Source organism: Macaca thibetana, chromosome 3 (assembly GCF_024542745.1).
Source record: "Macaca thibetana thibetana isolate TM-01 chromosome 3, ASM2454274v1, whole genome shotgun sequence".
Taxonomy (NCBI): Eukaryota; Metazoa; Chordata; class Mammalia; order Primates; family Cercopithecidae; genus Macaca; species Macaca thibetana.
The window spans coordinates 106,211,922-106,231,522 of NC_065580.1; the positions used below are offsets into that span (position 1 = coordinate 106,211,922).

At 38.9% G+C, this 19,601-nt stretch overlaps 1 protein-coding gene across 1 annotated transcript in view; it reads left to right on the top strand.

Annotated features, from left to right (window-relative positions):
- Nucleotides 1–210: 210 nt before the first annotated feature.
- SEPTIN7 (septin 7) overlaps nucleotides 211–19,601 on the top strand; it is a 105,170-nt gene continuing 85,779 nt past the window's right edge. Inside the window, exon 1 of the mRNA XM_050785488.1 lies at nucleotides 211–456. Coding sequence (XP_050641445.1) covers nucleotides 396–456 — 61 coding nt within the window. The 5' untranslated portion in view covers nucleotides 211–395. The remainder of the gene's footprint in view (nucleotides 457–19,601) is intronic.

A 19,601-nucleotide genomic window follows, 5' to 3' on the forward strand; every position in this document is an offset into this window, starting at 1 on the left:
AGCAGTGTTGAAGAAACACGCAAAGAGGCCTGAGTATCCATGACCTCAGTCGTGCGAAATCCGGCCAATTTAAACATGGCGGCTAAACGCGAACAGCTAAACGTTGCTGACGCCAATGAAGTCATGCTCGAAATGGAGCGAAGCGGCGGAGCTGGGGAGCGGGTAATCTCGCGAGATGGAAGCCAGCCTCCGCTCGGCCCGGAAGCCTCGTCTGAGGGGGCGGGGGACGGAGGAGGGAGCGGGAGTCGGGCGAGAGCCAGTGGAGGAGTCCGCCTCCTGTAGCGTGCGTAAGCAGGGCAGCGACGCCGGGCAGCTACGCCGCGAAATCGGCGTAGGCGCCTTTGGAGAATCGGCGGGCTGCGCTGCGCCGGGGCTGGTCGCGGAGGGGGGAGGGGATGTCGGTCAGTGCGAGATCCGCTGCTGCTGAGGAGAGGAGCGTCAACAGCAGCACCATGGGTGAGTCTCAGCTTCGGGCTGCCGCGACTCGGGGTCATCGGCTCGGAATGCCGGGAAGCCTTGCGGCCGCTGGACCGAGCTGGGGAACGCCCTGAGGCGAGGAGGAGGCAGCGGCGAGGGGAGCCGTGGTGGGGGCGACGGCGGGCCCGGGGCGCGGCAGCGGCGGGATCGGGGGGAGGGGAGGCGGCGGCGGTGACAGTTTGAATTGAACGTGAGGAGAGCCGAGGCGGCGGCATTTCCTGTGCCGCGGCGGGCCGGCCCCCTGGCCGGGGTGGAGAGCCGCGGCCTCCGCGGCCGGAGCAGCCTGAGCGCGGTGGTCTCAGCTCTGCCCTTGCTTCTCTCCGTCCCTTCGCCTTCCCTCAGCCTCCTCCCGTGCCCGCCGGCGCCCGCGGCCCCGCTCCTCCTGTCCCCGGCCGCATCCCCCTCGGCAGAAGTCCCCTCGTGGGGCAGTGGGCCTGGCGAGGAGGGTGGGGACGAATGTGAGCGCTCGGGCAAGGGTGCTGTGTGGGCCAGCCCGGGAGGGCGGCGGCGGGGAGGAAGAAGGATGCACCAGGCTGAGGCTGCGGTGGAGGCGGCGGCGGCGGCGGCGGCTACAGCAGCAACTCCAGTGACCGCGTCGCCTCCCCGCTCCTCCTCCCGCCTCTCGGGGTTGCCTCTCTCCAGGCGCAGCCCGGAAGGCCGGTGGATGGCGGGCGAGTCTTGAGAACGGAGAATCGGTAGTTTGGTTTGGTACTTGGGCTTAATTTTTAGCAGTAGGGGAAAGAGAACGCCTGGGAAGGGCGCCCCCCGGAGGAGATAGAAAGGGTGGGAAGGGTCCCTGGAAAAGGGAGGGAGCGGAGATGTGGAGTGGCGAAGTTGAGGGAAATTAATTTTTGAAAATATTTCAGTATTCTCAGTTATTCTTTTAAGGAGCCCTTTCATTTCCTTTCCTCCCCCACATATTGGAAAAAGAACAGGCCATTTCATTCACATTTTCCACTCCTGAGTTCCATTTCAGCTGTCTGTATAGTAAGAAATAAGCAACCGAGATTTTTCTAGGACATTTCCATTTGCTAAGTTACTTTTGAAGAGTACACTGTTTCAGATTTGGGTTTTTACAGTCCTAGGAAAGAATTCGTGACGTCCAGGTGTTTTCTTAGTTACTGAAATAATAACTTACTACAATTCTTGAGAGTTTATTGCTAAATAGTTCAGCTTTAAGAATTCTTTCTTCTGGCTTTATTTTGATGAAAGAGAATATCTTTCTTAGTGTCCCTGAGAATCTAAATGAACAGGTAATCTAAATCCCTAAGCATTTAACCTGTTTTACATATTTATGCACATGCAGGTGATGAGTATAGTCAGTTTTTCCCCCTAAAGTTTACGTGCAAACTTGGGGAGGAGAGTATTTTAGACTTCAGGTGTACAGGTAGGGATGAAATTTCTGGAATCCTGATAGACTGAAGGGAGGATATAAACAATGACCAAGTCAGTTATTGCTGCTTGGATTCTTTATTTCTTCAGACTGCAAGGGAATGAATGAGTGAGGGGTGTTTGGGTGGTGGTTGGGGAGAGGGGGATTACAGCGGCAGGAGAGCAGTAAACAATCTTTCATCCCATTCAGCTGTTCAGTGGGTGGGACTAAAGGAGATAGAGTTGAGTGAAGCTATGAAATAAATGTGGAAGCTACATAGGTGATTTGCATGGTAGCATTGTCTTATTTTGTGATGGGACAACATGATGGAACCAGGTCTTCATAATACAATTATTAAAAATACCACATATTATACTACATCTTAGGCTTACAGAATTCAAGTTCACAACAAATAACAGCAAGTTATGTTAAGTTGGTTTTAATTAGTTCTTATCCTTTAAAAAGAAAGGATATTGTCTTTTTCTAATGTAGCTTAACAATTTTTGTTGCAGGCTTTGATTTGGAGATACTTGATGCATACATAATACATGAAAGATAGTGTTAAAAGATTATATTTCAAAAGTTTGTGGTAAAATTGGTTGTTCAGATTTGCACATTTTCCCATAGAAGTAATTTTAAGTAAATCCATGCCAGAAGTTCTGAACAAGTCTAAGGCAAGTTAGGAATCCTTACAGACCCTAGGAGAATTTAGAGGAATATGCTAGAGCAACAACAACAACAATAATAACAAAGCTTTGGGGAGAAGAGGAAGGAAGAAGAGTTACATCTCTGTCTTCTAAGGTCTCAGTAATGGAGAGTGATCAGATGAGGGGACCAGTCAGAATAAGGATAGTGGTAGAGCAGATTAGTTGCAGACTTTTATAATTTGATGATATACATATTCATTGTAGACTGTATTCTGGAAATTGCCGATAGTGAATTCCTACCTGACTAAATTGCCTGCTGAGAAATGTGTTTCACATTTTGACTTCATAGGCTATCTTCAATTTTTGATTAGAAGTTGAGCATTTTAAATTAATGATTTATGTCTTTTACTAAGTTTTGAGAAAAAACTTTTTGTGTATTTCTTTTTCTGTATTAAGTTTGCATTGTAAAGACAAACTTTATTGTATAATAGAAACAATAAAAATTATGTTTTAAGGAGTAGAATTTTAAGGTAGTTTGATTATGGGTTTAGTTCGCTGGATGAGAGCATGCTGTTAAATGTAGACCATTGAACTCTACAGCAGTGTTTTGAAGACTGCAGGTTGTGACCCATTAGTAGACATTGCACTTAATATTTAGAGGGAGGTTACATTTTTTTTCAGGTATTGTGTACTGGGTGGGCATCGTGGTCAAAATGTACAGTATGGATGAGTCAAATGTAAGGTCTTCGAACCTTATGTTAGAGGTTGGAGGTCTTGGTGTGAGGACTTTAAAATTAGAGACTGTTAGTCCGTGTGGCTTTTTCTTATTTTGGATTCATTTATCCTGTACTCCATGTAGCTAGCATGGTTAGAGAGATCTGAGGCCTACTTCTGTTTGAGAGGATGTTATCCCCCATAGCCAGAAACTATGGTGGCTTCCAAAAGAAAAGAGTAGCATTTAGTGACTCTGCTTTAGGCCTTGAGGATGAATCTTTTCTTTGTTTTTGTCTTCATGTGTCCTTTTGCATCATCAGAGATCAGGAGACTAAACTTTAAGCATGGGCTTGGGGAAGAGGGGCCAAAGAGACAACTTGGCTGGCATTGAGTGTTGAAGGCCGTAGGCCAGACACACACTAAATCCTTGTGACTTACTCTTGGTGCAGTCCAGCTATCCAGATGTAGGGATTACACACTGGGGTTTGAGTTCAAAATCTTAATAATGATTTAGAACATAGGCTTTGATGTTAGATATGGATGCAAATCTTGGCTTTGCTACTCACTAGATACATCAGTCGGAGTAGGTTAGATTATAATTTTAAAAACTACAGTTAGGCATTGTTAACAATAGGGTACATTGAGAAATCATAGAGTATACCTACACAAACCTAGATGGTAGAGCCTACTATACACCTGGGCTGTATCCTGTTGCTTCTAGGCTATGAGCTTGTACAGCTTGTTATTGTACTGACTACTGTAGACAATTATGACACATGGTAAGTGTTGTTTTTTTTTTTCTTTGAGACGGAATTTCGCTCTTGCTGCCCAGGCTGGAGTACAATGGCACAATCTTGGCTCACCGCAACCTGGGTTCAAGCAGTTCTCCTATCTCAGCCTCCTGAGTAGCTGGGATTACAGGTGCTTACCTGCCTCAGCCTCCCAAGTAGCAGGGGTTACAGGCACTTGCCACCAGGCTCAGCTAATTTTTGTATTTTTAGTAGAGATGGGGTTTCACCATGTTGGCCAGGCTGATCTGGAACTCTTGACCTCAAGTGATCCTCCTGCCTCGGCCTCCCAAAGTGCTGGGATTATAGGCGAGCCATCACGCCCGGCCAAATGTTTGTGCTTCTGAGCCTAGAAAAAAAGATATGCTGTACTATAAATTTATGACTGCTATGTCATCACAGGTGATAGATTTTTTTAAGCTCTGTTGTAATCTTATGGGACCACTGTCATACATGTTGTCCACTGTTGACCAAAACATTTTTAATGCAGTGCATGACTATACTGCAGATAAGAAAAGTGGAAATGGAATAAGAAAGATAAACTATAAGCCCCAATTTTTTATTACTAGTTTCAACAGACGTAAAATTATTCTGCTATTAAAATTTCCATTTTTATGCTCTAAATTTCTGTGTTTCTCTGACATAAACTGATAATTCACAGACTGCTCACTGGTCCACAGACCACACTTTACATAGCACTAGGTTAAGCTATGCTGCAGCAACAGACTGTCATATTAAAGTTCATGTGCAGTATTATATTTTAGGCCAGTGTTAACTTTAAAAGATGCTATACTTTGAAAGCTGATAATTCGTAAGTATCCCCTGTGATTGGGGGAATTGCCTAAAGCTGCTCCTGCTTACATTATTTTGAAGTTTTCTAAGTCTTAGGTATTCATGTGTCATTTGCATTTTATTCAATGTTTATTTGCCTTATGTAAAATATAAAGATGATATTCTTCCTCCTTCCCCACTGACCTGGAGGTAAAAAATGGACTTTCCTAAAGTTATAACATGTTAATTCTGTTGTTTTGTTTAACTCTGGGTCACAACTGACTACTTCTGGTAGCTTTATTGGAGGTGAGGCTCCAGGTCAGAGTTTCTCATTTGAGGTTTTATCGTTATTTGGGGGAGGGAAGGGCTGTCTTGTGCATGTACAGTATTTAGCAGCATCCCTCCTGTCATCATGCTAAGATGCCAGCAGCACATGCTCTCTCCGGTTGTGAAATGAAAAAAATGTCTACAAACATTGCCAAATGACACGTGGGGGAGCAGAATCATCCTTGGTTGAGAACCATTGTACTGGAAGGAACAAGCTTCCTTAACTGTCTTACTTTTTACGTCTTCTTCCTGGAACTCCTACCACTTAGTATTCTTAGTATTTCCTAAACTTGGGAATCAAAATTACCTAGAGTTTTTTTGTATTAAAAGTTTATCATTAATTTATATATTTTTGCAAAGCATGATCAGTAATTACTGGACATAGAACATTATGCTAGGTCACTGTTTTCCAAAGTATGATTGAAGGGCCAACCATGGCCTGGAGTTAAAAATGCAGATTAACTGGTTCCCACTAAAAGACCCACTGATTAGCAATCTCTGGGAGAGGGACCCAGGAATCTACATTTCCAAATGCTTTCCAACTTATCAAGTAACTTTATTATTGTATGCTTTCATAGAATAAAATACATGGATTTTAAGTATTTAGTTGAATGAATTGCTGATGTGCATACACACATCTTGTAGCCTTTATTCTAATCAAGATATAGAATATTTCCACCATCCCAGAGTTTCTTGTTCCTTGTTGGAGTTCTTCTTCTATTGCCCCAGGTAACCACTGATAGGATTTCTAATAGCCATGAATTTGTTGGTTTTTTTTTTTTTTTTTTTTAACAGCTTTAGTGATATATGTATACAGTTGATTCATTTAAAGTGTTTTTTTCTGGGTAACTTTCTAAAGTCTCCCCATCCCCATAACTTCTTTATTATATAAGATTTCAAATAAAATGATCATCGTGGTGTTTTTCAAAGAATACAGATTCTCGTGGTGTTTCACACTGTGATAAACAATAGGCCTGGGATGGGGCCCTGCAAATCTTTGGCTCTGATGACTATTTTCAGGAAAATCAAAACCATTTTCCACTAGTTTTGCTATTCTTTATAAAATATATTTGAAATATTCCTGCAGTGGTAATTTGAAACTTTTGTAAACTGTCCATTGATTTAACAAATATTTGACTCCAAAAAAGTATCGGACACTTTGACACCATGGCAATCAAGAAAGCTATGGTCATGGATGTTATGATGTTTCTGTTTTCATTTCTGAAATTGCTTTTTTTAAAAAAAAAATTTTTTTTCTTGAAACGGAGTTTTGCTTTTGTTGCACAGGCTGGAGTGCAATGGCACGATCTCAGCCACTGCAGCCTCCGCCTCCCTGGTTCAAGTGATTCTCCTGCCTCAGCCTCCCGAGTAGCTGGGGTTACAGGCATGCGCCACCATGCCCTGCTAATTTTTTTTTTTTTTTTTGAGATGGAGTCTCTGTCCCCCAGGCAGGAGTGCAGTGGCGCGATCTCAGCTCGCTCTAAGCTCTGCCTCCCAGGTTCACACCATTCTCCTGCCTCAACCTCCCAGGTAGCTGCGACTACAGGCATCTGCCACCACGCCCGGCTAATTTTTTGTATTTTTAGTAGAGACAGGGTTTCACCGTGTTAGCCAGGATGGTCTGGATCTCCTGACCTAATAGTCCGCCCGCCTTGGCCTCCCAAAGTGCTGGGATTACAGGCGTGAGCCACTATGCCTGGTTGCTTTTTAAAAATTTTATTGAGAGTTTTTTGTTGTTTTGTTTTTTTGAGACGGAGTCTTGCTCTGTCACCCAGGCTAGTAGCATCATCCTGGCTCACTGCAACCTCTGCCTCCTGGGTTCAAGCGATTCTCCTTCTTCAGCCTCTTGAGTAGCTGGGATTACAGGCGCGTGCCACCACGCCTGGGTAATTTTTGTATTTTTAGCAGAGATGGGGTTTCACCATGTTGGTCAAGCTGGTCTCTCCTGACCTCGTGATCTGCCTGCCTTGGCTTCCAAAGTGCTGGGATTACAGGCGTGAGCCACCGCACCTGGCCTGGGTTTTTTTTTTTTTTTTTTTTTTCCCCAATAGATAGTATAATCACTTGGTTCAAAATTTAAAAGGTTAAACAGAGAGATACAGTGAAGTCTCTCCTTCTTTCTTTTACCCCCAGGTCACCCAGTTTCCTACTCCTCAGGCATTCTGTGTTAACAGTTTCTTGTATGTTCTTCCAAAGGTGTTTTTTGCATATGGAAGTTAAAAACATATATCCTTCCTGCCCCCACCCTTGGTAGCATAAGACACATTATTTCCCACGTTTCTTTCCAATTAGTGTAATTTGAGTTATTCCATGGAGTACATAAAGAGCATTCTTATTCTTTTATACAGCTATATAGCCATTATATGATATTCTGTTTGTGCTGCTCCAACAAAATACCTGTGACTGGGTAATTTATAAGGAACAGAAATCTATTTCTTACCATTCAGGAAGCTAGGAAGTCCAAGATCACAGTGCCCTCAGGTTTGGTGTCTCTGCTTCCAAGATGGCACCTTAAATGCTACTTCCTTTGGAGGGAACAAATGCTGTGCCCTAACATAGCAGAAGGAGCAAAAAGGTCAAGCAGCTCCCTTGCATCTCTTTTATAAGGTCATTCATCCTATTAATACGGTTACTAGTGATTAAGTATCAACATACAAATTTTGGGACAACACACCAAGACCATAGCATATGGATAGACCGTGATATGGGATATATTATGATTTGTTTAACATGTCTGACTCTGATAGACATTAATTTCCAGTGTTTTGGTATTACCAACTATGACATGATGAGTCACTTGGGATATTGATCTTTTCACATTTGTTAGTGTATCTAACAAATACACTAACAGTGTTAGTTTTTGAACTCTTTGAAGCAGGAGACTACCACTTAAAGGTTGTAGTATTGACATTGTCATTATATACATAACGTATTGATATTATATTACCATAACATTGATGTTAAATATTGGTAATATTGCTGTTAAGTCATTGGTTTAGAACTTCAACAATCAAGTTCATTCATTTAACAAATACACGTTTTGTACTTGCTGTGTGTTGGCCACTGGGGAAACTGAATTAAATGCTGCGGCAGTAGAAATAGAGGCATGGTGATTAAGAGTTTCGGGTCTAGAGTCAGACTTGGATTCATATCTCAATTCTAAAGCTTAACTGAACCTTTGGTAAATAACAGAACTTTTGTTTTTCCTTCTCTGTAAAGTGGGAATCATAAGGGTATCGGAGAAGTAAATGATATAGTATTTGAAAAAAATCTTAGCATGATGCCTGGCATATAATAAACACTGAGGTGTTAGTTTAAAGAAAGTTATCAGACTATATTGCAGTTGACTTTATTTTTCTGCCTCCACTGTGCTTAAAGTCTAGGACTGTGTTTTGTTCACCTTTGTATCCCTATAACTGGCTTGCATTTAGTAAAAAATTTGTGATATGATATAAAGGTATGTAGAACATACAGTGAAAGTTCAAAGCAGGATACCTTTTCCATGCTGGAGAAGGTGAATTTTTAAAAGTTGGTAGGAGTGATTAGGTAAAGGTGGTGAAGGAGTGAAGATAATTCTCACTTAAGAGTGAGAAATCCTGTTAGTATCAGGTTATGAAGTTAGAAAAGGTAAGTAGGCAACTGGTATTGCTGTGCTGAGAATTTAAAAATCTTTATTGAAGACTTTAAAAGAAAAGTGATAATCATAAGAATTGCAATGATAATTATCTCTGTTGAGAGTTGACAGGGCACCAGGTTGGAGCCATTAAATTGCGGGAGTTTAATCTAGCAGTTTAGGACTAAAAATCGGTCAGAAGCAGAGCAGTGGGAAAAGACATGAGGGGGGATGGTTGTGAGGTATTAGGGAAGATGTGGGTGGTGAGAAGTGAGTCCAGAATATTTGAGCTTTCTGACTTGAGTGAATGGGTAGATGAGTAGATGCTATTTCTTGAAATAGGTAATTTGAAACATGAAATTGAGAGGCCTGGGGGACATCCAAGTGGACTTGTCTTGTAGGGTCTCAGTACTAGGAAGACATCTAGGATAGAAAATAAGCATTTTCCGATAATTGTAAATGTATTCATTTGTGCTTTGAATTTTTATGTTTAGTAAGTGAATTTGTGAACAGAGTTGAAGGAAACTAGAATAAAGTGATTTGTGTGAAATTTCCTTGTCCTTTAAAGTTAGACAGACTGAGGTCTCCAGTTTCTTAGGTAGTACTAAAATGTTTCCTTTTTTTTTTTTTTGAGACGGAGTCTTGCTCTGTCATCCAGGCTAGAGTGCAGTGGCGAGATCTCAGCTTATTATTGCCAGCTCCGCCTCGCGGCTTCACGCCATTCTCCTGCCTCAGTCTCCTGAGTAGCTAGGCCTACAGGCGCCTGCCACCACGCCCAGCTAATTTTTTGTATTTTTAGTAGAGACAGGGATGATCTTGATCTCCTGACCTTATGATCCACCTGCCTCAGCCTCCGAAAGTGCTGGGATTGCAGGCGTGAGCCACGGCACCTGGCCAAATGTTTACTTATTTAAAATTTCTTCTGGTACATTTCACAGCAGCAGTTGTTTCAGACTCAGGATTATGCTAGTGTTTTTTTGCAGGAGTGACATTTTGTATCCTTGTATATTCTTATTGTCCATTCAAATTATAATGAGTTAATGAGTTCTTTTTTTTTTTTTTTTTTTTTTTTTTTTTTGAGACAGAGGCTTGCTCTGTCACCCAGGCTGGAGTACAGTGGTGAGACCTCGGCTCACTGCAACCTCCACCTCCCTGGTTCAAGCAATTCTTCTGCCTCAGCCTCCTGAGTAGCTGGGATTACAGGCGCACACCACCACGCCTGGATAATTTTTTTGTATTTTTAGTAGAGACGAGGTTTCTCCATGTTGGCCAGACTGGTCTCAAACTTCTGACCTGAGGCAATCTGCCCACCTTGGCCTCTCAAAGTGCTGGGATTACAGGCGAGAGCCACTTGCCCAGCCGAGTTCTTTCTTTTGAGGAAGATTTTTAGTATGTATTGTCCTTCAATTTTAGAGACTACAGTAATATTTTGAGTGAGATCATTATTTATGTAAGGAAGCAAAATTCTCATAGTAATTTTATCTTAGTTCTTTTCATTTATATATATATTTTTTAAAATAAAGAGAGTACCACCTTATTTAGTACATGTAGCATTTTGGGGTATGAAGTGATCTATACAAGGAAAAATTTTCCAGGAACTAATGTACTCTCAAATATTAACATTTTAAAATATTTCTAATAATAAAAGTTTATTATATAAACTTGGTTTCTTTTATGATTAATTTAAACAAATTAACCACGAGGGGAAAAATAAATTATTTCAGTCATTTGTATTCTTTCTAAATATATATACATATATATTTTAAGGTTATAATTAGGGGTGTGTTAGTCCTCCTAAACCCTGAACCATTATTGGAAACGTTTCTAATGCTTAACGCTTTTGGAGACTCTGTAACTCGCTAGGTGGGAGGTGGGGCTTAGAAGCTTGCTTATTAAGAGGCGGGCATGGTGGCAATGGTTCACATCTGTAGTCCCAGCACTCTGGGAGGTTGAGGCGGGCAGATCACTTGAGGTCAGGAGTTTGAGAGCAGCCTGGCCAACATGGTGAAACCCTGTTTCTACTAAAAATACAGAAATTAAGGCCGTGCACGGTGGCTCATGCCTGTAATCCCAGCACTTCAGGAGGCCGAGGTGGGTGGATCATGAGGTCAGGAGTTCAAGACCAGCCTGGCCAAGATTGTGAAACCCTGTCTCTACTAAAAATACAAAAATTAGCCTGGCGTGGTGGCGGGTGCCTATAATCCCAGCTACTTGGGAGGCTAAGGCAGGAGAATCGCTTGAATATCTCAAAAATAAACAAAAAACAAACAAAAAAATTAGCCAGACATGGTGGTTGGTGTCTGTAATCCCAGTTACTCAGGAGGCTGAGGCAGGAGAATTGCTTGAACCTAGGAGGCAGAGGTTACCGTGAGCCAGGGTAAAGCCACTGCACTCCAGCCTGGGTGACAGAATGAGACTCTGTCTCCAAAAAAAAAAAAGAAATGTTTAGGGAGATGGCTAACTCAACTTCAACTATGGGTGAAAAAGATAACTAGAATGACTTAGCTGGCAAGTAGACCCACCAAAAATACTTAAGTTTGTGTTAGTGCATGGTGCTGTGCTGTTAGAGAGGTAATTACATAGACATAGGCCCCACGTCCCTTTCTTCCCATTTTTTTTGAAATTTTGGAATAGTTTTGGATTTGCTGAAAAGTTGAAATCCCTTTCTTTTTGAAAGCTAAACATTTGGTCAACACAGAGGAAATGCAGAGATAATACTACAGACATGCAAATATAGCAAGATATATGATATAAATGCACCATCAACATTAGTACTCGCCAGGGTTAAAGGAAATGTCAAAAAATGGGGGTTTTATGCTTAATGGAAACATCTTTTATTTGAATCTGTGTTGAAAGTTTTGGGAGGCTCCATTGCTTTTTAATTGAAGGATGTGTATTATAGTTCTGGTTGGTTGGTAGTGGATTTCATTTAACAATTAGAATCTAGCTAAGGTGAACAAAGGACCTTTTTTTCCCCCCATAGGGTAGTTTCCTCATTGTTCTTATGGCTTCCAGTCTCTTCCCACTTCATTTAATAAATAAATATTTTAAAATTACTATACCTAAAATACTACTTTTACAAAATAACTTACCTATTATAGTAAAATAAATATCTGTCTATTATTTATAGTATTGGCTTCTAGAGCTCTTGTTAAAAGTATTATTTCTTGGGCTCTATTAGCAAGATTCTAATTCCCTACTTCTAGACTGAGGCGCAGATTTTTACTTTTTTTTTTTTTTTTGAGACGGAGTCTTGCTCTGTCAGCCAGGCTAGAGTGCAGTGGCCGGATCTCAGCTCACTGCAAGCTCCGCCTCCCGGGTTTATGCCATTCTCCTGCCTCAGCCTCCCGAAGAGCTGGGACTATAGGCGCCTGCCACCTCGCCTGGCTAGTTATTTTTTGTATTTTTTAGTAGAGACGGGGTTTCACCGTGTTAGTCAGGATGGTCTCGATCTCCTGACCTCGTGATCCGTCCGTCTCGGCCTCCCAAAGTGCTGGGATTACAGGCTTGAGCCACTGCGCCCGGCCTAGATTTCTATTTTTAATCAAAAGCTCCCCATATTCTTCTGATTATAGCCAGGTTTGGGAATGACTTTTCTGCCAGATATAAGTCCAGAGGCCTTAATAATAACTATCATCTGTAGCACAATCACTGTAACAACTGTCATTTATTGTACTTACTGTATGTGATGTGCCAAACCCTTTATATTGTTTTATATATACCTTACAACATTATCCCAATCTAAGGCTCAAAGGTTATGTAATTTACCCATCAGAACACAAATAAGTTACAGCAGATACTGGAATTTAGATTTCTAGCTAGCTGCGTGTATACTGCCTTATGAATCTTTTTTACTTTTAGGCTATCATTTTAGCACCTCCTTGGTTTGACCTTTTCCTACTTATAATGAGTAATGTTCAGTATTCCTTTTTTTTTTTGGAAAGAGTCTCGCTCTGTCACCCATGCTGGAGTGCAGTGGCGTGATCTTGGCTCGCTGTTGCAACCACCACCTCCTGGGTTCAAACAATTCTCATTCTCTCCTGGGTTCAGCTACTGGCCTCCCCAGTAACTGGGATTACAGGCGTGTGCCACCACACCTAGCTAATTTTTTTGTATTTTTGTAGGGATGGGGTTTTGTCATGTTGACCAAGCTGGTCTCAGACTCCTGAGCTCAGGTGATCTGCCTGCCTCAGCCTCCCAAAGTTCTGAGATTACGGGAGTGAGCCACTGCACTCGGTCAGTATTAGTATTCTTGCTTCTGCTTATGATGTTTGTACCTGCCTTGAAGTCCTATCATATGTTAAGGAAGGCCCATATCAAAACTACCTATTCTGAGAAGCTTTTACCAATCGTGACATGATGAGTAACTTGGGATATTGATCATTTCACATTTGGTAGTGTATCGGTGCTTTTGAACTCTTTGAAATAAGACACTACCAGTTAAAGTTGTAGTATTGACATTAAGTTCATTACATCAGTAATATATTGATAATTATATTACTGTAACATTGATGTTAACTATTGGTAGTATTGCTGTTAAGTCATTAGTTTAGAACTTCAGTAATCAAGTTCTTTCATTTAACAAGTATGTGTTTTGTACCTGCTGTGTGCTGGTCACTGGGGAAACTGTTAAAAGTTGGGGAGTATTTTCTTTCATGCTTTTTCTGTAAACTTTAAAAAAAAAGCTGTAATGATAGTGGCACAACGTTTCATTTCTCTTTGGTAAATACTTGGGGTAAGTAATATAGTAGGTGTATGTTTAATTTTTACATTGCAAAATTATTTTACAATATATTATTAACATTTTACATTTTCACCCCCGGTGAATAAGAATTCAAGTTGTTCCACATGCTCACCAACACTTGGAATGGTCACTGCTTTTAATTTTACTCATTCTTATAGATTTGTAGTGATAACTTACTGTAATTTTAATTTGTATTTTCCTAATGACCAATGATGTTGAGGATCTCCTGTGCTTATTTGCCATCTGTTTGTCACCTTTGGTGGTCCATTGAAATCTTTGGTCCATTTTTAAATTGGGTTATTTGTCTTAATGAATTGTAAGGGTTCTTTTTATATTTAGGTACTAGTTTTTTGTTGGACTGTACAATTTCTCATTATACTTTTACCCACTAACTTTAGTATCTTGTCAATGATTCTTGCCTGTGGCAGTTTTACTGTGCTGTTTGTGTTACTGGTGATTTTCTTTTTACATCATGCTACATTTTAAAGCTGGGATTCTATTGTGGTAAGGAAGAGCTGTTTTGTTTATTCATCAGTTCAGTTATATATTAATTTTTTCATTGTTTTATTGTTCAATTGTCCATTGAGAGTCCTTTCAGGTGGCTCTCGTTTACCCTTTCAGTATGTCCCCATCATTTTTAGGGGTACTTCTTTACTTTCTAGTTTATCTTGTATTTTTTCTGCCTAAGCCTTGGAAGCAATCACTGTCCAAGGAGTCCAGCAACCTTTTTTTGAGAATAATAATTAGAAAACAAGATCTGTGTGCCAGAGGTGCTCATTGCTATTGGAGTGTCCCTGCTTCTAGTAGATGTTTTGAGCAGACAGAGGTAGGCAGTGTATGAATTTATATATATACATCTGTATTTCTGTGTATGTGTGTAAAAATATATGCATATGTATACTAAAAGCCATGAATTTATACTGGTACATTGATTCCAGTCTATTAATGCGGAGTTCATTCTAGCTTTTCTCTTTTCCTTGTAACTCCTTTCTTCAACATTGAGAAACCTGGCTTTCATCTGCAATTTATTTACATACTTGGAAAAATCTATTGTACACATAGCTGTAACTTCGGAACTATGTAATATGCTTACTTGCTAGAGTATAATATTTGTGTGTGCTTTTTTGTCTAGCTTTATGCAATACCAATACTGTTAGTTAATATACTATACTAATATCTTACACTAATCAAAATACTTTTTTTAAGTTAGTTATGTTCTTTTCTGCTCCATCCCCTTCAGTGTCTTCATGTTATTCTTCTGAAATTGTTAGTTTTATTTGTTACTATTTCTTTTCACATCCTGACTGATTTTGTTTTTTTAATGGGGATACATGGAAAATTACCATGATGTTAATAGACTTAGTATTCCTCCCACCTTTCTTTTACCCTGTTCTCATTCTACTTTTTTTCTACCACTTCCCTACACATTGATAGAGGTGATGGATCTCATGAGTTTCTGATTGATTTTTTGTGAGTATTTTTTTGCACATATGAGAAGATATGTGTGAGAAAGGAGATGTAACAATTTATATGTGAAAGATAGTGTACAGTACGTGCTTGTTTTTATCACAGATTTATTGAGATAATTTGCATGCCGTAAAATATACCCCTTGAAAGTGTGTAATTTTGTGGGTTTTCGTGTATTCAGGGTTGTGCAACCATTGTCACTGTCTACTTTTAGGACATTTTCATCAGGCCCAAATGAAACCTTGGAGCCATTAATGATCAGTCCCCATCCCTCCTCTTCTCTTGTCCTGGCAACCACTAATTTACTTTCCATTTCTATGGATTTGTCTGTCTTGTACATTTTATATAACTGGAATCATATAATGTGACTTTTGTGACTGGCATATTTCACTTAGCAGTGTTTTCAAGTTTTGTCTGTGTTGTAGCATGTCTCAGTAGTACTTCATTCCATTTTATTGCTGGATATTATTCTGTTGTATATATACTACCATATTTCATTTATCCATTCATTAGTTGATATTTGGGTTGTTTCTACTTTTTTACTATTATGGATAATGCTGCTGTGAATGTTTTGAGTACAAGCTTTTGTGTGGACCTATAGTTTTCAATTCTCTTGGATATATACCTAAGGATAGAATTGCTGGATCATAGTGTAACTCTAGTTTAACTCTATGAAGAACTGCCAAACTGCTGAAGCAGCTGCCCTATTTTGCATTTCTACCAGCAGTGTATGAGAGTTCCAATTTTTCCACATTCTTGTCCACACTTGTTATTGTTTGTCTTTTAAGATGATCCTACTGGGTGTGAGCTGGTATCATTGTGGTTTTAATTTGCATTTCCCTAATGATGTTGAACATCTTTTCATGTGCTTATTGGCAATTTGTACACCTTCTTTGCAGGAATGTCTGTTAAAATACTTTGCTGAGTTTTTAATGAAGTTGTCTTATTACTGTTCAGTTGTAAGAATTCTTTGTAGATTCTGGATATAAGTCCTTTATCATATAGAAGACTTGCAGGTAGTTCCTACAATTCCACATGTGTTTTTTTTCACTTTCCTGGTAGTGTTCTGTGAAGTATAGGCATTTTTAATTTTGATGAAGTCCAATTTATCTACTTACTGCATGTGCTTTTCATGTCATAGTCAAGAAAGCATTTGTAATCCAAGGTCATGAAAATTTACCCCTATGTTTTCTAAGAGCTTTATAGTTTTAGACCTTTATGTTTCGCTTGTTGATCCATTTTGAGTTAACCTTTGTGTATGGTGTGAGATAGGAATCATTCTTTTGTATGTGGCTATCCAGTAGTTTCACTACTTATTGTTGAAAAAACTAGTCTTTTTCCGTTGTGTCGTCTTGACAACTTTCTGTGAAAACAATTGGCTATAGATGTAAGGGTGTTTTTGTGGATTCTCATTTGTTTCTTATTAATCTGTATACTCTTAATGGCAGTACCACACCGTTTTGATGACTAACTTTGCAGTAAGTTTTGAAATTAGGGAGTGTGAGTCTTTCAACTTTGTTCTGTTTCAAAATTGTTTTGGTTATCCTGGTTCCCTTGAATGTCCATCTGAACTATATGGTTAGTTTGCTAATTTCTACAAGTAGGCCAGCAAGGATATTGATAGCCATGGTGTTGAACTTGTGTATCAGTTTGAAGAGTATTGCCGTCTTAACAATATTAAGTCTTCCACTCCATTAATGCAAAATATCTTCTGTTTATTTAGGTCTTCAGTTTTTGTGAACAACATTTTTATAGTTCTCATGTGTAAGACTTACATTTCCTTTTGTTAAATTTATAGGTATTTTATTCTTGATGCTATCGCAAATGGAATTTTTTCTTAATTTTTTTTATAGAAATGCAATTGATTTTTGTATATTGATCTTATATCATGCAACTTTATTAGTTCCTGTAGTTTTTTGTGTGTGTGTGTGGATTCTTTTGGATTTTTTATTTATAAGATCATATCACCTGCAAATACTACTTACATTACTTTACAATCTAGATACACTGTATTTCTTTATTTTACCAAATGCCTTTTCTGGAAATTCCAGAACTGTGTTTATTAGAAGTGGCAATGATAGACATCTTTTGTCTTGTTCTTGATTTTAGAGTGAAAGCATTCAGTCTTTCATCATTATGGGTTTTCTGAGATGTGCTTTATGAGGTTGAGGTTCCCTTGTATGTCTAGTGTGTTAAGTGTGTTTATCGTTGAAAGATTGTTGAATTTTTATCAATTGTGTTTTCTGTGTCTACTGAGATGATTATGTGTTTGTTGTGTGTGGGTTTTAATTTAGTGTATTACATTGATTAATTTTCATATGTAAAACCAACATATTCATTCTGGGATATATCCCATTGGTTATGGTGTATAATCCCTTTTTATTGCTGGATTTGGTTTGCTAGTACTTTGTTGATTTTTTTTGCATCCATGTAAGATGTTGGTTGGTTGTTTTTACTTGATGTGTTTGGTTTTGGTATCAGAGTAAAACTGGCCTCATAAAATGAGATGGGAAGTATTTCATCCTCTTCTATTTCTTCGACTAGTTTTTGAAGGATTGTACAACCTTTAAACATTTGGTAGAATTTACCAGTGAAGACATCTGGGCATGGGCTTTGTGGAAAGTTGTGTTTTTGCTTTTTTGGGGGGTGTGTGTATTAGTTATTTTTTATTACTAATCTATTATAGGACTATTCAGATTTTCTGTTTCTTCTTAAGTCAGTTTTGGTAGTTTATGTCTATGTAGAGATTTTTGCATTTCCTCTAGGTTATAATCTGATTTGTTGTCAGCATGGAATTAATTGTTCATAGGTTCCTTTTTATTTCTGAAAGATTGGTAGTGATTTCCCTTCTTTCATTTCTGATTTCAGTAATTTGAGTGTTCTGTTTTTTTTTTTTCTTCTTGGTCAGTTTAGCTAAGGTTTTGTCAATTTTGTTGATCTTTTCAGTGAACCAACTGTGATTTCATGTTTCTATTGTGTATTTCATTTATTTCTGCTCAAATAATCATTTCCTTATTTTGTTTTCCCTGTTCTGGGTTTAATTTGTTCTTTTTCTAGTTTCTTGAGATGGAAGGTTATGATATGAAATCTTTCTTTTTAATATAGGCATTTACAGCTGTAAATTTCCTTCTAAGCACTGATTTAGCTGCATTCAATACATTTTGGTATGTCGTGTTTTTTGGTTTCCTTCGTCTCAAAGTATTTTCCAGTATCCCTTGTGGTTTAGTTTTTGACCTATTGATTATTAAAGAGTATAGTGTTTAATTTTAACAAACGTGTGAATTTTCCAAATTTCTCTCTGCAGTTGATTTCTGACTTCATTCTGTAGTGGATGAAGAATATACTTTGTATGATTTTCAACCCATTTAAATTGAGACTTGTTTTGTGATCTATTCTGGAGAATATTCCATGTGCACTTGAGAAGAATGTGTTTTGCTGTTTTTGGGTGGAATGTTGTATAGCTATGTGTTAGGTCTAGTAGTTTTGTAGTGTTGTTGAGTCTTCTGCTTCTTTATCATCTGTCTAGTTGTTTTACCCATTATTGAAAGTAGGGTGTTGAAGGTCAGCTATTACTGTTCAATTGTTTTATTTCTACCTTTCATTTTCTTAGCTTTGTGCAATTTGGGGACTCCTTTTTTAGATACATATATGCTTAATATTGTTCTATCTTCTCAATGGATTGGTCCTTCAATCAGTATAAAATATCCTTCTTTGTGGTAACAAGATTTGTCTTTTAAGTCTGTGTTTTCTGATATTAGTGTAGCTACTTCAGCTCTCTCTTGTTGTTTTCTGTCCTTTTTTTTCAACCTGTTTGTGTTTGTGATTCTAAAACATGTCTTAGGTAGGCACCATATAGTTGGGTCTTTTAAAAATCCACGTAGCCATTCTTTACCTTTTGATTGGAGTCCTGTTATACCTGAAACAGCAAAATGCATTAATCTAGTTACATTTAATCTAAGTAGTGATATGATTTACACCTGTGATTTTGCTGTTTTCTACATCTCTTTTAAGACAGGGTCTCACTCTGTCAATCAGGCTGGAGTGCAGTGGCACCATCATAGCTCACTTGGTTGACAGTCTTTTTCTTTCAACATTTGGAATATGTTATCCTTTTGCTTTCTGGCCTCCATGGTTTCTGATAGGATGTCAGCTATTATTCTTATTTACAGTCTCTTATACATATAGTTGCTTCTCATAAGCTGCTTTCAGTATTCTATGTTTTTGGTTTTTGACAGTTTGATTATGATGTGCGGGTCTCTTTGATTTTGTCTTATTCAGTTTGTTGAGCTTTTGATGTTGAGACTAATGTTTTTCTTCAGATTTGGGAAGTTTTCAGTTCTGTTTCTTCAGATATACATTCTGCCCCTTCCTTCCTACACCCACCCCTTTTTTCCTTCCCTCCCCTACTTCATGTTTGATTTTGTTCTGTAGGTCTCTGGCTCTGTTCATTTTTCTTTCTTTACTTAAATTGGTTAATGTTATTTAACCTGTTTTCAGGTTTGGTGATTCTTTTTTCTGCAAGCTCCAATCTTTTGTTGAGCTTCTCTAGTGAATACTTTCATTTATTGTATTTTTCAACTCCAGGATTAAAAAAATTTTTTTGATATTCTCTATTTGATGAACATTGTTTTCATACTTGATAGTTTATTAGACTTTTCTTTAGTTCTTTGAATATATCTAA